This window comes from Castor canadensis, chromosome 3 (genome assembly GCF_047511655.1).
Source record: "Castor canadensis chromosome 3, mCasCan1.hap1v2, whole genome shotgun sequence".
Taxonomy (NCBI): domain Eukaryota; kingdom Metazoa; phylum Chordata; class Mammalia; order Rodentia; family Castoridae; genus Castor; species Castor canadensis.
The window spans coordinates 37,461,028-37,477,757 of record NC_133388.1 but is presented as its reverse complement, the minus strand read 5'-3'; the positions used below and the strand labels follow the sequence as shown (position 1 = coordinate 37,477,757).

The following is a 16,730-nucleotide window of genomic DNA, read 5'->3' as shown; positions in this document are numbered from 1 at the left end:
CCCAGAATAAATAGGAGGATCACGGTCCAGTCTGGCCAGGCAGAAAACAAGACCCTACCTCAAAAATAATCAGGAAAAACGGGACCAGAGGTATGGCTCAAGTGGTAGAGCGCCTGCCTAGCAAGCCAGAAAAAAATTCTTTCAGTGTTTCTCTAGCTTATAAAAATTTTCCCTAAGTCCGGAGGACAGAGTAAAGGAGAAGGGTAACACAAAAAGGGGCGTAAGAGCATTTCATGAAACGGGAAGCTGTCTGCAACATGTTAAGATTTTTAAAGCAGCTTATTACATAAAACATGTCTTGAGAACAGAGGCGCTGGCTCACACCTGTAATCTCAGCTACTCAGGAGGCAGAGATCGGGAGGACTGGGGTTCAAGGCCAGCCTGGGCAAAAAGTTAGTCCTTACTTCAACCAATAAACTGAGTGTTGGGACGCGTGCCTTGTCATCCCAGCTACGCGGAGGCTGGAGGTAGAAGAACTGCAGTCTGAGGCCACCCTCAAGCAAAAAAGCAAGGCCTGACCTAAAAAATAACTAAAGCAAGAAGGGCTAGGGGAATGGGTCAAGTGGTAGAACACCTGCCTAGCTTGAGGACTTGAGTTCAAATCCCAGTACTGCCAAAAAAATTTTTTTTCTTAAGATTCTCTTACAAATTATATTCACCTAGAAAGACTAAAATAAAAAGTTCTTCTCAAAAATTTTTTAAACCATTGGCTGGATGTGGTGGTACATGCCTGTAATACTGGTTACTTGGGAAGCAGACATAGGAGGATTTCACTCCGAAGCCATCCAGGGCAAAACCACGAGACAGTAGTAAGACTATGCAGTAAATACAGAAGCAATTTCTACTTTACTTATTGGTTTCTTTGAAACACCCTACTCCCCAAATCTATTACTCATCTAAGTTAATTAACATTTAGTTTTTTAACTACTTAAGATTCCGTGTAGGTAAAAGTTAACTTTACTTCTTGGTTCAACACGTCCAGGGTCATTCTGTTTCAAAGATGACTCTTTATGTGGGTGGGCTGGTGACACTGGGAGGGCTGATCGATGCTCAGAGTCTGGAAGGGCAAACCTGACCCAGAATGGTCAGCAGAGGAAGGGGCTGCCCACTAGGTTTGGGCTCAAGCCTGGGTGGTAATCTAGAAGGGAGAGATGACATCTGGGACAGTGTGTGCAGACAGAACACTCTTCCTGCTCCTCGCCCCTCTCACAGAGCTGGGTTTGGTCAGGACAGGGGTCCCAGCCCATCCTTGCACTCACCGAGACCATCCTGCCCTCGGAGGGCATGAAGGCAGGCCGGTTGCTGAGGCGCAGCTTGGTCTGCAGCGTGTTGAAGTTGATCTCCAGCTGGCATTTCTCCTGTACCTTGGGTGGCTTGTGCAGGCGCCGGTAGTCACGGAAGTCCTCCAGCTTCTGCTGCATGGCATGCATGGTGTTCTCAGGCACCCGGTTCTCTAGCCAGGGGATGGTGCGGCGGATCCACTCCAACAGCTACAGAGGAGAGGGCAGAGGCAGAGGGGTGAGGATGCCCAGGGGAGGGAGTGCCCATATCCCCACAGTCCTTCTTTCACAGGGGGTGGCAAGTGGTCTCTTCTAATGGCACACTCCTTCCCAACTACCATCCTAGGACATCCCCAGGCCATGCAGCCAAGCTCCACGGTGCTCCCTCTGACAGCTGCAGGTTGTGTGACACCTGGCTACCGCTCAGGTCCAGTAGCTGTCAGCCTCCCTGACCCACCAGGGGTAGAACCACAGAGCCCCAGGCTGCTCCACTAATAGACAGGAGCCCTGAGTTCCGCCTAGGTCTGACTAACCAGCTGGGCCTCAGTTTCCTCTTCTATACCGTGAGGCTGCTCATGGTACCATAATGACTGTTCCCTGAGGTCCCTGCCATTGGACCTTCTAGGACTTCAGAATGTGGGTAAATGGCCCAGAAATGAAGAGGCTGGCTTCTGAGCCAGACAACTGCTTGGAGCCCAACCTGCCTAGGTGTTTTCTTGGGGCCAAGGTAATGCTGGTGGAGATGGAGGAGGAGTGGAATGATGATTGCAGTTATAGGGAACACCTACAAGGTGCCGGGCACATCCCACGAATTAACTCTTCTGAATCACACAATCCCATGGGGTTATGTGTTGCAATCATTCCCATGTTATGGGGCGGGGTGGGGGGCAGAGATCCAGGCCCTGCTAGACATAGTGACCAGGTAGACACATGGAGCAGAGAGTTAAGCCTGGGAACCCAGCTCCCACTATGCTGGAAGTGGATGCACAACCAACAGTATAAAAGGCTGAATTATTTTAGGGAAAAATCAAGTGGAGCCTTAGCTCAAATACAGCCAATGGCAAGGCAGCAAATGCAGCTCTGTCCAGTCCTCTTTCCTGGTAGGCCTGGAGGCTATGCCAACCTGAGCTAGCCCCGATTTCTCCCTGGTGCATACCCTTCTCAGCACCAGACATAGCCAGGTTCAACTCTCACTTGTTAAGTGAAAAGCCAAGAGCCAGAGAAGTGAAGGGGTTCTCAGGCTCACTATAGCCCAGAGACTGGCCTCTACTCCCATCCCCTACTTTCTGAGCCCATCCCCCTACTTTCTGAGTGAGATGTGCATCAACTGGGGTGGAACTGTGAACTACACCCAGCTGCAACTCTGTCCCCAGGATGGGCTTGGAGGTACTGGCCCTGGGAGGCTCTCTCTTCAGGTGGGATTCAGGGCCTTTCTGGAGCCAGGCAAGGGAACCCAGGGGTACCCACATCACTGGCCAGCTTCTCATAGTCTTCCATGAGCTGTTCGTTCTCCTGGTTCACCGCCAACACCTTGCAGATGCGATTGGCTGCAGTTTCCGCCTGGCAACAGGACAGAGAAAATCATGACAGCCCATCCCCACAGCAGAGGCACCTGGACACACCTGTGCTGACCAAGCCCCTCCCATCCTACAGCAATACGTGGTTAGTAGGGCATTCCTGGGGCTCGGAAGTTACATCCCTCCTTTTTCTTCCTCATCTCGGTCTTTGGCAGTCCATGGTCAGCCCAACTGAGCCTGAATAAAGGGCTTAGTGGCTGGTAGGCGCCCCTGGAGAAGGACCTAAGTTCCCAACATGAATGTTGGGAAGAAAATCCATGCCAGAAAATCTCACGGCTCCTGGATGTGCCCAGATCTAGGAGATGTGGGAATTCAAGTCTAGCAATCTAGGGAGAAGGTGCTGATTGAGAAACATGGGGCCTCTCAGGTTCCCTGCAGAATCTTACCAGGTTCCTGGCACAAAGCCTGGAGTCCTTTAGAGAAAACCAAGGGACCCTCTAATGCACCAAAGGCAAGACTTAAGAATGGACCCAGCATGAGATGCCCAGAAAGCCTGGGCAACGCTGGGACAGCCAAGCTCACATGTGCACCATGTGTGGGCAAGCAAGGCCAGAGGTGGCCTTGGCAATGAGAGGAAAGAAAATGGGTTGGACTGGTAATGAGCTGCCAAGGCCTGGAATGCCCTGGAGATGCCACCATCCATCAGGGGTGGGAGAGGGCATTACGCATCAATGCCAATGGGGTCCCCGTGTTCTCAAATTCCCTTAAGTGGTTTTAGGTTCAGCTGTGTCCTTGTACACAGTCTACCCCTATTCCAAAGGGAAGGGAACTCAAAGTCCTTTGGGGACCACAGGGTAGAAAGAAGACAGATAATGTCTGTGAGAAGTGGATACACAGCCTGGATCCCTAAAGAAGGGCAAACTGCACATGGTAAAGGATGCCTGGTTTGGGAGGAACAAGACGAAATGGGTTTCGCCTGTGGCAAGATCAACTGTGACTGGGTGTAAGGAAGAACTTCCTAAGAATTGGAAGAAATGACTAGAAAGATGCAAATGAGGAACTTTTCAGAGGATGCACACCCACCAAATCACATGCCTTGTGGGAGAAGGTACTGGGAGCAGAATGAGATCATCTTAAAGGTGTCTTCAAGTGCAAAGTCAGGAGACTGTACCCCACAGAACAAAGTGTCAGAGTGGGCTGAGCCTCCAAGAGATCCTGGGAATGGCCAGAGGGTGACCTAAGAGCCCTGTGGATAGGGACTTTTGAGTCCCAGGTCTCAAGGAACTGAGGCAAGGAGGACATCTGGAGGCCATCAACCCCTGCTCCAACTCAACTCTGCCCTGGAGATGCCTGGGCCACTTCTCACACAGAACTCCTAAGTGACCAACATTCCTCTCAAGAGCCACTGAGTAATCACGGGGAATCCCAAGAGACTCCTGAGAAGGCAAATTCCTTCCCTGGAGGCTATCTATAAAGTGGGGGACCCCCAGAGAGAAGTGGGATCATGGGAACCACGCTGTTCTACCTCTTGGGGCTGGCTAGGGGTCATGACCTGCTGGAAGTCAATGAAACTACTCCCACAAAGGCTAGTGCAGGGGACCAGGGAGAGCCAACGAGGTCTCCTCCTGGCTGACATTTATGTGGGGAGGTGGGGTGGCTGCAGATCCTTGCCACCAATGTGCTTCTGAGCAGCACAAAATGATGACTAGCAATCATCATAGACAAGAAGTAGCTCCTGCTATGACTTCGATGAGTAAAGTCAACCTTAACTTCATTGCTTTCCGAACACATCATGAAATCCTGGGCTCAAATTCACCAAATTGGTGGGATGAGTGGGTTCTGTAGTCCTCAAGAGCCAACTCATGTCCCAGAGTCAACAGGGCCCCAGTTGATGAGCTCTGGGGGACAGTCCCACCTGGGAACTCCCAGGGACTTTTCAAAAGACCCAAATCCTTTCCTGAGTCCATTTCCCAGCCTGCCTCTCCCAGGCTGGCCTCAGCAGGACAGACAGACTGAGAACTAGCCCTGTATAACTGCAGGCCTACTTTAGGAGAAAATGGGCATCACCACAGAACAAAAGAGCATTGTCTTTATGAAGGGGCTACGTGCAAAGTCGCCTCCAGGGCCGCCTCAAGGGACAGCAGTGTTACCTTTGGGAAGCAGGTTCCTGGTTGCAGGTTTGACTTCTACAGAAGAACAAGGGGCAGAATGTTTGGAACCTTGCTAATGTCTCCCTCCTGCAGGTGGGCTGCAGGCCTGAGGAAGCCGGCTAGGGGCTGGGTGAACGGGCCTTTAAATGGCCACTTTCAGAAAGCAGGCCCAGATACCACCATTGTCAGTCCAAAAGGTAAGACATCATCTCCAGAGTCGGGGAAAACTAACTGCTCAACCCCACCATCCCAAGTGTCTGACTTTCTAACTTCTTCCTCCTGTGGCTATGAGAACCCCAAGCAAGCTCATGCCAGTGGCTCATATCTGTCATCCTAGCTACGCAGGAGGCAAACATCAGGAGGATCAAGGTTTGAAGCCAGGAAACAGTTTGTGAGACCCTATCTAAAAATACCCAACACAAAAAAGGGCTGGCAGAATGGCTCAAGTGGTAGAGTACCCGCCTAGCAAGCATGAGGCCCTTAGTTCAAACCCTAGTACCACACACACACAAAAAAAGAACTCCATGCATTGGGGGGGTACCGAGGAATGAGACTCCCAGACCACAGGACACAAGGGACCTCAGAGTGACTGTTGTAGTTCCAACAACCAAGGGAGGGCAGATGCATCCCTAAGGGCTTCTGAGGAAGCGACCTCAGAAGAAAACCTGGGCACACCCTGGCTCTGGATTCTTCCTGCAAGAGATGGGCTGCTGTGGAACCCAAGGAGAACCAGGATGCTCAGGCCCTTCTAATGTGGACAGAATTCACATGAGATTATGTGACATAAGCACAGAGAACCAAGAAGCTGAGGAAATACTCTACAGAACTAGGCAAGGTGTTTATTTCTAGGCATCAAAGGGAAAGACTACTAGAAATTTGCATTTACGGTTCCATAGTTTGTGTTTTCATGCTTTTTTTTTTTGGCGGTACTGGGGGTTGAACTCAGGGCCTCACACTTGCTGGGTAGGAGCCCTACCACCTGAGCCACGCCCCTAGGCCTTTTTTGCTTTTATTGTTTTTCTCAATAAAGTCTCATATTTTTTTGCCCAGGCAGGCCTGGACCTCAGTCCTCTCACATAGCTGGGATGACAGGCATGCACTTCCACAGCCAGCTAATGGCTGAGATAGGGTCCCAGAAACTTTTCTGCTTGGGGCTGGTCTTGAATTTCCATCTTCCCCATCTCTGTCTTCCAATTAGTTGGGATTACAGGTGTGAGCCACTGCACCCAGCTTTTATAACCTACTTTTAATTGTACTATCAGACAACTGAATAAGCATTCAGTTTTATATCAGTTTTTTTTTTAATTATGGACTATAACCCCTAGAGTATTTCACTATCCCAAGCCAAAATGCGACTCTCACAATTAGCACCAAATTATCTGGGACAGGTACAGCCTAAAGAGTGACATCATCAATTAAGGTGACATCAAACATCTAAATGGGTCTGAGTGACGCACTATGGCTCCACCACCCACAACCCACAGAGTCATATGAATACCCTGAGACTCTCATCATTGACATTTTTAGTCAAAAATTTCCCAGATCTAGCAAAAACTTTCTTCCCCCCACAACTGCTGGCTGCCTAGTCACTACCTTTGTCCAGAGCTGGCAAACAAGCCTGGTGTTGTTCCTGATGCCCAGGTCCCAGGCTGGCAGGGATCCAGGCCCTAGGATGTAAGCCTTCCCTGTCACAGGACAGAGAGGAAAGAGAGGAAGTGATATGCAGGGCCAAGGCACTCCTCTCTCTAGTCGTTCCTCAGTATCCCCTGCTCCACAGCAGCCCAGCAACACTGTGCTATGGGTGACTTCATCTCTCATACCTCTGTCTCTCACAGCTTCTGCACAGCTGCGGCTTTTCTTGGCCCCACTCTTTGCCCCTCTCCAGCCCTCCCTGAGCCTTTCCCATGGGGTGCCTCCTTCACCCTGACACCCTGGAACTCAAGGCTGTGGTCCTGAGGAAAGCTCAGTGGTGTCCACCTCCTTTGCATGGACCTGTGGCACAGCTGCCTGACTCAGCCTTGCCACCTCCATGTCTTTGGGGAGTCCCTGGACAGATCCTGAATTTCAAGAGCAGGAATGGGTTACTCTCTTAGAAGGTCACACCAGTGGACCAGGTGCCTGATGGCTGCTGGATACAGACAGATCCATCTCTCCCTAAGCTTTCAGAAACACCTGGAGCAAGGGTCAGCTCTCAGAAGCAGTTCTCCAAAAGACTATGAACTTCAAAGCACCAACCACGTAAACCAAACCATGATGTTTTTCACCCTCTCTAAATCCACAAAAGAAGAGGAGGGGAGGAAAGCAGGGGAAGACTGGGGAGCAAAATCAGCATGAAACGGAAGTTGGTTCTCATCTAGAAGACAGGCCATCAACAAATGTGTATGCCAGGTGCTTACACAGCACACGGGCTGTGTTCACATGTGCACAGACACATGCATGCGTGTGTCAGCAGTAGCCTTTCCCATTCCCCCATCTATTATTTGGCCAGTGAAAGTCATAGAGAGGAGGGAGAATGTCCAGTGTGGCCCCTCCCTGGCCTGCTCTCCCTAAGCAGCCACCTCACGAGTGCAACTCTGACCCACAACACTAGAAGGTGGAGCGGAACACCCCCACCTCCACCCCACCACCACCCTGTCCCACCCAGCTTAGTGATCCCATCCTGGGACATGGACGAAAGCGTGAAATGGTTGCAACAGGGATGAGTCAAAGGAAGTAGGCACGCGGGGAGGTGGTGGGGGATTTCGGAGGGAGAGCAGGTGGCACACACCCCTACCCTCCCCCCATGCCCCTCCCATACCACACACACATGCATGCACCCGGCACACACATCCCCAGCACATCCCTTCAGAGCAAGAAGAACAACAGGCAGGGCACAGAAGGCTCTGGGGACAGGCAAGGCCAGTGTGGACGGGCATGAAGCCAGAACAGAACTTCTGAAGGAAACGGGGATGAGGAGGAAGTGGAGGAGGGGAAAGGCCACAGCAGAGCCAGCCTGGCCAGGGACAGGGGCAAGTGTACCCTGTGTGGTCACCAGACTGGGAGCCCCACAAGCAGAGATGCTGCTGACATCCTGGCTAAGAGGTGGGAGACAGGGTCAGAGGAGATCAGTGAGAGAGCAGCAGAAGTGGGGTATAGAGATGAGGAAGCAGGAATCAGGCCAGAGAGCACTGGAAGGGCTGGGCAGCCAGTACCAGGCCACCACCGGGGAGGAGTCTAAGGTGCCCTTCCAGCAAGGAATGGGGCTGTTGCCAGCCCATCCGGAGTCTTTGTGTAATTTTTCAAAGGTGCCTGCCCCTTTCCTTAGGCACCTTTAAAAATGTTACACTCGTTTTATTAGAAGACATTTTCTTTGCTACCTACAGAATCATTTTAGTGATAAATATTCCAATATCCATTGCAATGGCACCCTTATGCAGTGTACAACCTCCACAGCTATCCAGGGTGGGCCTGGTGGGGAAGTAGCAGGCAGGGGTCTGCCTGGATACCAGGGAGAAGACAGGATGACTTCTCCCTGCCCTGACTACTAGCTGAATTTGCAGAGATGGCTTCGCTCGGGAAGAAGGGGAAGACGTGGGTGAGGGGGCCCTGGGTGTTTAAGGGAACCGCCAGGAAGCACAGACAAGAGTTGTGCAGCTTGGGATATGGGATCTCGGGAAGAACTGAGAGTACAGGTTCTTTCCTGTCCGTGGGATCTGCTACACCCAGTGCCTAGGGACAAGGAGACCGTTCAAAGACCGGGCCTCTCCAGCATCTTCAAGTATCTCATTCAACACTCAGAGAGCATCCCGTCCCCTCTTGCAGGAGACAGGACTTCACTATCCCTCCTCTCACCCAGGGCCTAGGGCTGGGGTGTCCAGCAAGGATGGCAAAGATGGGCCAGAGGGCGGCAGGGAGAGTGAGGGAGGCTGAGAGCGAGCTCACCTTCTGCGCGCCGAGAAGGCGCTGCAGTAACATGAAACATTAGGCCACATGACCTCCCCTCCGGCCTTAGCGTGCCTACACATCTGCACAGAGAAGGAGAAGAGGTTGAGAGCAGAAAGTAGCAGCACAGCACAGAACAAACTCAAACAGCTGTGGTGGGCAGGGAGACAGACAGCAAAGGAGGGAAGGAGAGAGAAGATGGGACAGCAGGAGGAGAGAGGGGTGGGAGGGAGATGAGCACGGTGAGACTGGGGGCGGGGGAACCTCCCATCATGCACTTCAAGTCGGGTCATTCAGATGCCATGCAGAGAATGTGACAACCCCACAGACCAAAGTCGCAAAGGTTCTATGGCCAGGGTAATACTGTGCTTATTTTCTGGGGTCCTGCCTACGAGGGGGACAGACATCTGCTGCCTGAGCTTTGCTTGTAATGAAAGCATTCAAATCTTTAACTCCTGCAGTGGGAATGGGGTCTTGTGTAGAGTGGAACCTGTACAACTGGACCTTGATCTCAGACCTTCCTGAGCAAATGTGGGTTAGGACACAAGAAGGGGCTCCCAGCTGCCCACCTCCTCTCTCCCCCTTCCCCCCAGGGGCCATGCTTATTTATGCCTGGGAACACAGTGTATAGGAACCACCTGGGAATTCCAGGCAGGATACAGGAGAAAGCTGACTTGTCAAATCAAGCCCAGGAGCGGGAAAAGGGGAAGAGTTTATGATGTCTTTCCAAAATGGGTAAGTGAAGAGGGGAGCTGTCTCCCCAGAACTGCCTCCCAGGGAAGCTCAGGTGCTGTGAAGCATGGGGGAGGGGGAGCTTCAGCCCACTCCTCTCACACCCAGGATCCAGGCTGATCTCACACACACAGCCCTCCCTACGTAGGCCAGGCAGCTGGTTCCAGAGAAAGCGAGCTTTTCCCTAATCTTCTTAAGAACAGGAGAGAGGAAGATGAGAGATTGCGGAGGTGGGGTGTGGGAGAAGAGCCAAGCAAGAACTCCAGAACAAGGACAGACCGTCCAGATGCCCGCCCTGGGGCAGGGTGGGTGGGGGGAGGGAGGCATGGCTGGGCATGGCATGGGGTGCACTGGGCGTGGGAGGAGCAGGGGCCCCAGGTACCTTCTGGGCTCCGGAGAAGGCATGGTAGAAGCTGGACACGTAAGTCATGATGGCTTTCTCATCGGGCCGGGCAGTTCCAACAATGTCTGTCAAGAAAGATGTGTGGTTAAAGCCAGCTGGTAAGCACAAGGCACCATGTGGTCACCTTGCCAAAACATGGAGCCTGAAGCTGGCCAGCCTCCAGCATCAATGCCACTAGGAGGAACACCAGATGTAGAGGAATGAGGGAGACAATACCCCAGAGTAAGGGCCAAGCCACAGGGCAGCAGGCCCCGCTTCTAAGAAACCCAGATTCTATGGCAGGAGTGAAAGGGGGGAAAGGAGGAGGGAGGCTGTGGGTTAAAAAAGAAGTATAAACCTGCCATGTGTGGACTTCATTTGCCTCCTGATTAACACAAACCAACTCTCAAGGTCATTTTTTAAATGACGGAAATTTGATTATGAACTGGGCAATAGACATAATCAAAGAATTATTGTCAGTTTGCTAGATGTGAAAATCAATTTATGGCCACATGAGAAAATACCCACATTTTTAAGGAATGTATCTGGAAGAAGATAGTGGTGACATGATGTGCTATCTGAGATTTAATATATTTCACTGAAGAAAACAAAAAAAAAAAAAGGAAAAAGGAAAAAGTGACAAAAATCTCAAGAATCTTATTTGGATGATGGCTATACAAGAGCTCATTATATACTCATGCTTCTGTTCATGCATGAAAATTTTCTGAATGATATTTTAAATGCACTTGTGCCAGGTATAGTGGTTTACCCATGCAATCCCAGTTACTTGGGAGGCAGAAGTAGGAGGATGGCAGTTGGGAAAAGTTACAGAGATCCCCTGTCTCAAAAGCAAACTAGAAACAAAAGGACTGGGGGCATGGCTCAAGTGGTAGAGCACTTACCTACCCAGAGTTCAAATCCCAGTACTGCTCCCCTCTCCCCCAGAAAAAGCCATCAGTGCAGGGGCAGAAAGCAGAGGGGAGGGAGGCAGCCTCAGACCACTCATAGCCTCTTTCCTAGAGCATACATACTGCACAATGGTATCTGAGCAGAAGGGGCCAAGGAGGGCCCAGAGAGAAAGTGTCCATGGGCACGGGCTTCTCACAAGTGACAAGGGCAGACATAGGGACAAGAGGATCTGCCTGATCCTAGCCTCAAGGCCCATGGTCCTTCTCTGTTCCCAGATGCTTCCCTTTCCTTCCTTTCCTTTCCCTTCCCTTCCCTTCCTTCCCCTGGCGAGCTCAGCCCCACCATCACAGCTGCTCTGCAGGCAAGAGGTGGGTTTAGGGGCCAGGAAGCACTGAGTTTCAGGCCCCAGGACCAGGTGTCAAACCCTGAACCTGTCCCAATCCAGGTGGCCTAGCTAGCAGAGCCTGGGACACACGTGTCAACATGACACAGAAACCCCCATATTAACGTGGTCCCTTCCTTCCCTACCAGGCATGGGAGCCACATCCTCTGGCTGGGATCTGTTGAGCAAGCAGGAGACTCAGGGGCTGGGAGCTTTGGAGAAGTCCAGCCAGGGCTCTTTGGCGCCCCCCTCAGAAGGCAGGAGGAAGGGCACGTCCCCAGGGTTACAAAGAATGAGGGCAGCAAGAGCAAGCATCACACCCAGTCATGTGGTGATGCCACACTGTGCAGCCTAAGGACCACCCAGAGCTCAGAGGGATAGGACGGTGCATCCCACAGGGCACCTCTTGGCCAGGAGATCTGCCACCCCAAAGTGTGAGCAGGAGCTAGGCCCAATGAGAACACTCCAGCCCCACCCACCTCCACACCCACTGCCCAAACTCCCGAAGATGAAAGCATCCACAGGCCACATGGTCCAGACAGCCCAAAGCCCCTGTGGTACCAGCCAGCACCCCTTCCTCCAAACCACAGGGAGTTGTGGAATCCTGACTGGCAGGTGACCCCAGGCTCCTCAAACGAGGTCCAGCAGGGGAAGAGCTGGAGGCATGGAAGGAAAGTGCCTTTACCTTCTGCGTCCAGCATCTTGGGAATATCCAGGTACTTCTCTGCCACATCGAAGGCCGTGTTCAAGTTTGTGAGTGGATCATCCTGGAAAGAAGAGGAGAAAGTTGTGACAAGTCAAAGCCTACTCCTGCTGCTGGTCACCACAACTGAGGGCAAGAGGGACTCTCTACCAGCCCTTCTCACACTGGACCCCAGAGGGCAGCTCTAGGTGAAGAAGGCTGGCCTCACCGCCAGGGATCACAGGCTGCAGGTTTAAAACTTTTTCCTCCTCAAGTTTCTGTTTCCCCAATGGGGAAATGGGGCAAAGAATACTGGCCTACAGCTAAAATTGCTAAGAAATGCATGCTGGGAGCAAGGTACCATCAGACCTGGCTTCGGGTTTTAGCTCTGCCACCAGCCAGTGGGACTTTTAGATGAGTGACCTAGACTCAGTTTCCCCATCTGTAACTCAAGAGTTGGGTTAGGAGTTCTTAACTAGTCAGGAATTAGAGCTGCAGCCTCTGCTGCTCCCATTCCATGAAATTCTGGAGATCCTTCAGTAGTGCAGCTTTCTGACTCTTTGTCTCTTGTCACCTTTTTGAGAAAACTTAGTGGGGGCTGGCGACCACATGGAGAAATGGGGTCCTTATGCACTGGACTAATGCAGATATAGACTGGGGTGTAGAGAACAAGATGGTGGGTCCTCAAAAAAGTAAACACAGAATGACCACACAGTCCTGCAAGACCATTCTGGGCCTCCAAGAGCTACTTGTACACTCAAGTCCATAGTCACATTATTCACAATAGCCAAAAAGTGGGAGCCAGGTGGCCGCCAAAGGAGGAACAGACAAGTAAAATGGCACACAGCCTTAAAAAGAGGGAAATTCTGACATACACTACAATAGGAATGAATCCTGAGGATGCTATTTTACGTGAACTATGCCAGGCACAAAAGGGCAAATTCTGGAAGATTCTATTTGTCCCAGGTACCCAGAGTATCTCAGAGAGACAGAAAGGTGCCAGGGGTGTGGAGTCCAGGAGTCATTGTTTAATGGGTACAATGCTTCAGTTTTGCAAGATGAAGAGTTCTGGAGATGGATGGTGGTGACCATGATACAACACTGTGAAAGTATGTAATACCACTGAATTGCACACTTAAAAATAGTTGAAATGGCAAATTTTGTTATGTGAATTTGGCCATAATTTTTTTAAAGAATTTAAATGTGTGTGGAGGAGGGAAAAAAACCCTTAGTGAGAAGAGTTCCCTGCTGGGTCACCCATTTCCTTGAGGGTTCCCAAATTAACCTAAGCAAGCTGGTTTTGCCAGTCCAGACTCCATCTGCCTGTTTGCTCAAGCGAAAAGCAGAGGATAACAAGGGGATAGATACATGTATTTGGGACATTTTCAGGAGGAAACTGCTCAAAATAGAGCAAGTAGAGGCTTGCTGGGCAAGTCTGACAGTAGCCAGAATGGTAAGAAACAGTGACAAGCAGTGAGGGTCATTTCCATCCGGGCATGACCGGGCATAGTAGAGGCCAGGGTGCAGGCCCTAAGTGCACCCCACCTACCCCAGGGACTGCCAGGGGCCTGCCTATCCCACAGCCAGTGTGGGGAGGAAAAGCTTCCCAGTAGGAACTCTTGGGCTCTCTGCCCTGTTCCCAAGAGCCAGGGTGCTCTGGCAACCTGGATGTTCTCAGAAGTATTCACAGTTCCCCGGGCCCACGTCTACACAGTGATTCAGGCTGGATCTCACTGATGGTACTAAGCTAAAAAGAAGGGGAGACAGAGACACAGCCAAACAGAGAGACATGAGCAGGGATAAGCAGACAGACAGAAAGGGACAGAGCGCTAGCAAGGTACCAGACACCATCTCCTGGATTCTCACCTCTCAAAGGGCTGAGGATCCAAGAGCTTCTAGAATGGGGTGGAGGTCATTCAGTTCAGGCCCCACTCAACAAGGGGATGGGCAACGGCTGTGCACTATCTGGGCGCTGCCACCCTACCACGCACATGTGTGTGCTGCTACCAAGTGCATCAGCTCAACAGGGAGGAGGTATGCAATGGTGTTTTCCAAAGAAAATGCTGTAGCTTCCAGGATGTCGCACCTTGCCCCCGATGGTTTTGGCTGCATAACTTCCATACAGGCCAGGGGTTCTCAAATGGGCTCTCTTTGCCTTGCAAAGCAACTAAGCTAGTGGGCTGGGGTCTCCCATTACCCTAAGAGGTTAGTATGGGGAAGGCTGGTCCTTGGTGTTTACACAGACTAGATACAGTCACACGCAAGAGAGGGCCAGGGCTCTTCTTCAGCAGATGGGTCCTTCCAGGTGGGCAGAGGCCCCAGATCTGAGCTTCAGGGGACTGGAGGGTAGGAATCTGTCCTTTCCTCCCTCATGAATCCTTTTTAGTAGCTTGCTCACTGTTACCCCAAAATAGAAGGCTGCCACCACCATGAGATGCCAGAGTAGCTCTTGCACTGGCTATACCAAGCCTTGTTTGGTCACTGGTTAGCAAGAGGCCTTTCCTGAGGTATAGGCAAGGTGGTGCCTGTATTGGACATGGTGCTTCCAGGTGACAGGGTCAAATGGAGATATGGGAGACCCATCACTCCTAGAAGCACCCTTGCCGGGGGATTTGAGCAGGAACAGGTGATATTCCAATTGCAATTCTATTCCAGATCACCAACTGGGGGCTTGGGAGGGCCCTAAGGCTGGCCTTTCCCAAGATGCCTCCTAGCCCTGGTTGGGCTGAGATGGTGAATGTGGTAAAAATGGTCCAGGGCAGGCCTCACCAAGGTACAGACCAGTGTCTTTTAACCAGCACAGACACCAAGAACCACCACAAAGCTAGAAACAACCCTACCTCATCAGCCCCTCAACACACGCCTGCTCAAGAACATCACTCAACAGTGTCATGTCAAAAGTACAAATGAAGATGACACGATGGCTCTAAATGCAGTTCCAGCTATTAAGGAGGCAAGAGGATTGCTTAAGCTCCCAGCCTGAGCAACACAGCCTGAGCAGCACAGTGAGCCCCACAACCATCTCAAAAGCACAAGTGAAAACAAGCAGCAACAAAGGAAACCAAACCTACCAGTGGGATGGCCTATCCAAGACTGCACAGCAGGTCAGGGACAAGGTTGGGCTAAAATGTCTCATCCCCACCTTATGAAACCAGAAACAACAGAAGGGAGAAATGGTAGTTTTCCTGGTGGACTGTGTACATGCGTGGGTACCATGTTGAGCACATTGGGTAAGGAGGCAGCCCTAACAGGGAAAGTGTTTTTCTGCTCACTTCCAGATGGGGCTCTGCCTGGGTGTCCTGCAAGGCCACCACCACTCAGGGTGGGCGCTGGGTTCTCAGAGCAATGACCCTGTCTGCCCTCCTCCAGCCTGTCCCCATCCTTCAGGGACCAGTAGGGCAGAGGCTGGAAGCACACGTACCTTCCGCAGCTTCCCGTAGTCAATCAGCTCAGGCCGGTGTCGGTGAATCAAGGCACAAAAGCCAAGGCCGTCCTTCCAACTGCCGGAGGAGAAAGAGGGTGGGGCAAGCTGGTAAGTGAGGCCCAAGGTAGAGTGGGGGCACCCAAGTACCAACCAAGTGCAGAGTGGCACATGGAGCCTCCTTTATTCTGAAGATGAATACCTAATTCTTCTAAGCAGAATTTAGAAGACCGGTGAAAGGAGTATTTCTGCTTGCCACAATCCCAGGCACAGGGTCAAGCCTTAGTGGGGGCTGGCAGGTTGAGAAAAACCTGTCAAATCCATCCTCCCCCACCAAGGTCATGGCCCTAGTCTGCAGGTCTGGAGCCCCAGGCTGGGATTGGATCCCCTCCTTGGGGATCTTCTCAGTACCATAAACATCAACCAAAGATATATCAGGCAGGGGTCATGACCAAGACATTGCAGGCAAGGAGACAGAAATTTAAAGGGACAGAACACTCTTTCCCTAGAAAAGCCACTCTTTCCTTCAAGGGCCCAAACTCTGTTCTAGAACAGAGACTGGCCAGCCAAGGCTTGAAGGAGGCAGGCTAGCATCTGCAGGAATCCCAGCCCCTGCTACTCACCTTATATGGAAGTTCTGGATATTGACGTTTTTATAAGGAGCCGTCTTCCTCTGACACCACAGAAGCAGCCCTTCCTTGGCTGACGTCTCTGTGGGGAAGGGGACAGGGAGAAGTTAACGGGCTGACCCAAGGGAAGGAGGCCCTGCTGTGACCTCTAGAGTCTGTGACAAAGGGAAGGGAAGGAGAGAAGCAGCCCAGGCCATCACCTCTATTTGCTTGGCAAGCTAGGAAGTAAGCTAGCCACACTATACATTGAAATTTGGAAACAGCAGCGGCCTTTTAGATTTTCGGAGTATCTTCCCAACTCCTTTCTATTCAAAGAAGCTATAGTGACACAAGATCAGCTGGCAACAAAAAAGGCAGCTGCTCAGGGAGGAGTCTGAATAGTCTGGGACGTCTACATGACCAGGAGCCTAACAGGAGATTATGCAGCCTAAAGAGTGCGTACAACCGGGCAGGAAGAAAGCGTGAGGATTCCTACTCAGGCTTCATGATCATCTGAAAAATAAGTATTCCTTGTATTTACAGCATGGCTCAGTACTGGTGCCTTCAGTTGCTCTGTGTGTGCAGCAGTCAGGTATTTGTAAGGTAAGGCAGACATCTGAGAGGACCCAGGACGGCACCCAGCTCCAAAGGCTGCAAACCTCACTGCCCCCTTGTGTTCACATCTGTGAATTGCAGGTTACAGTACCCAGTGAAGCGGCCTCATAGCTGATCTCATTTTTTTCAAC

At 51.4% G+C, this 16,730-nt stretch overlaps 1 protein-coding gene across 3 annotated transcripts in view; it reads right to left on the bottom strand.

Moving 5' to 3' along the window:
* Actn1 (actinin alpha 1) overlaps positions 1–16,730 on the bottom strand; it is a 94,605-nt gene that overhangs the window by 14,757 nt on the left and 63,118 nt on the right. For all 3 annotated transcript variants that reach the window (XM_074067707.1, XM_020163138.2, XM_074067708.1), the window contains exons 5-10: positions 16,000–16,087; positions 15,377–15,455; positions 11,959–12,040; positions 9,983–10,068; positions 2,748–2,840; positions 1,260–1,490 (exon numbers count right to left, since the gene is read on the bottom strand). In XM_074067707.1, the coding sequence (XP_073923808.1) occupies positions 1,260–1,490; positions 2,748–2,840; positions 9,983–10,068; positions 11,959–12,040; positions 15,377–15,455; positions 16,000–16,087 (659 nt within the window). The remainder of the gene's footprint in view (positions 1–1,259; positions 1,491–2,747; positions 2,841–9,982; positions 10,069–11,958; positions 12,041–15,376; positions 15,456–15,999; positions 16,088–16,730) is intronic.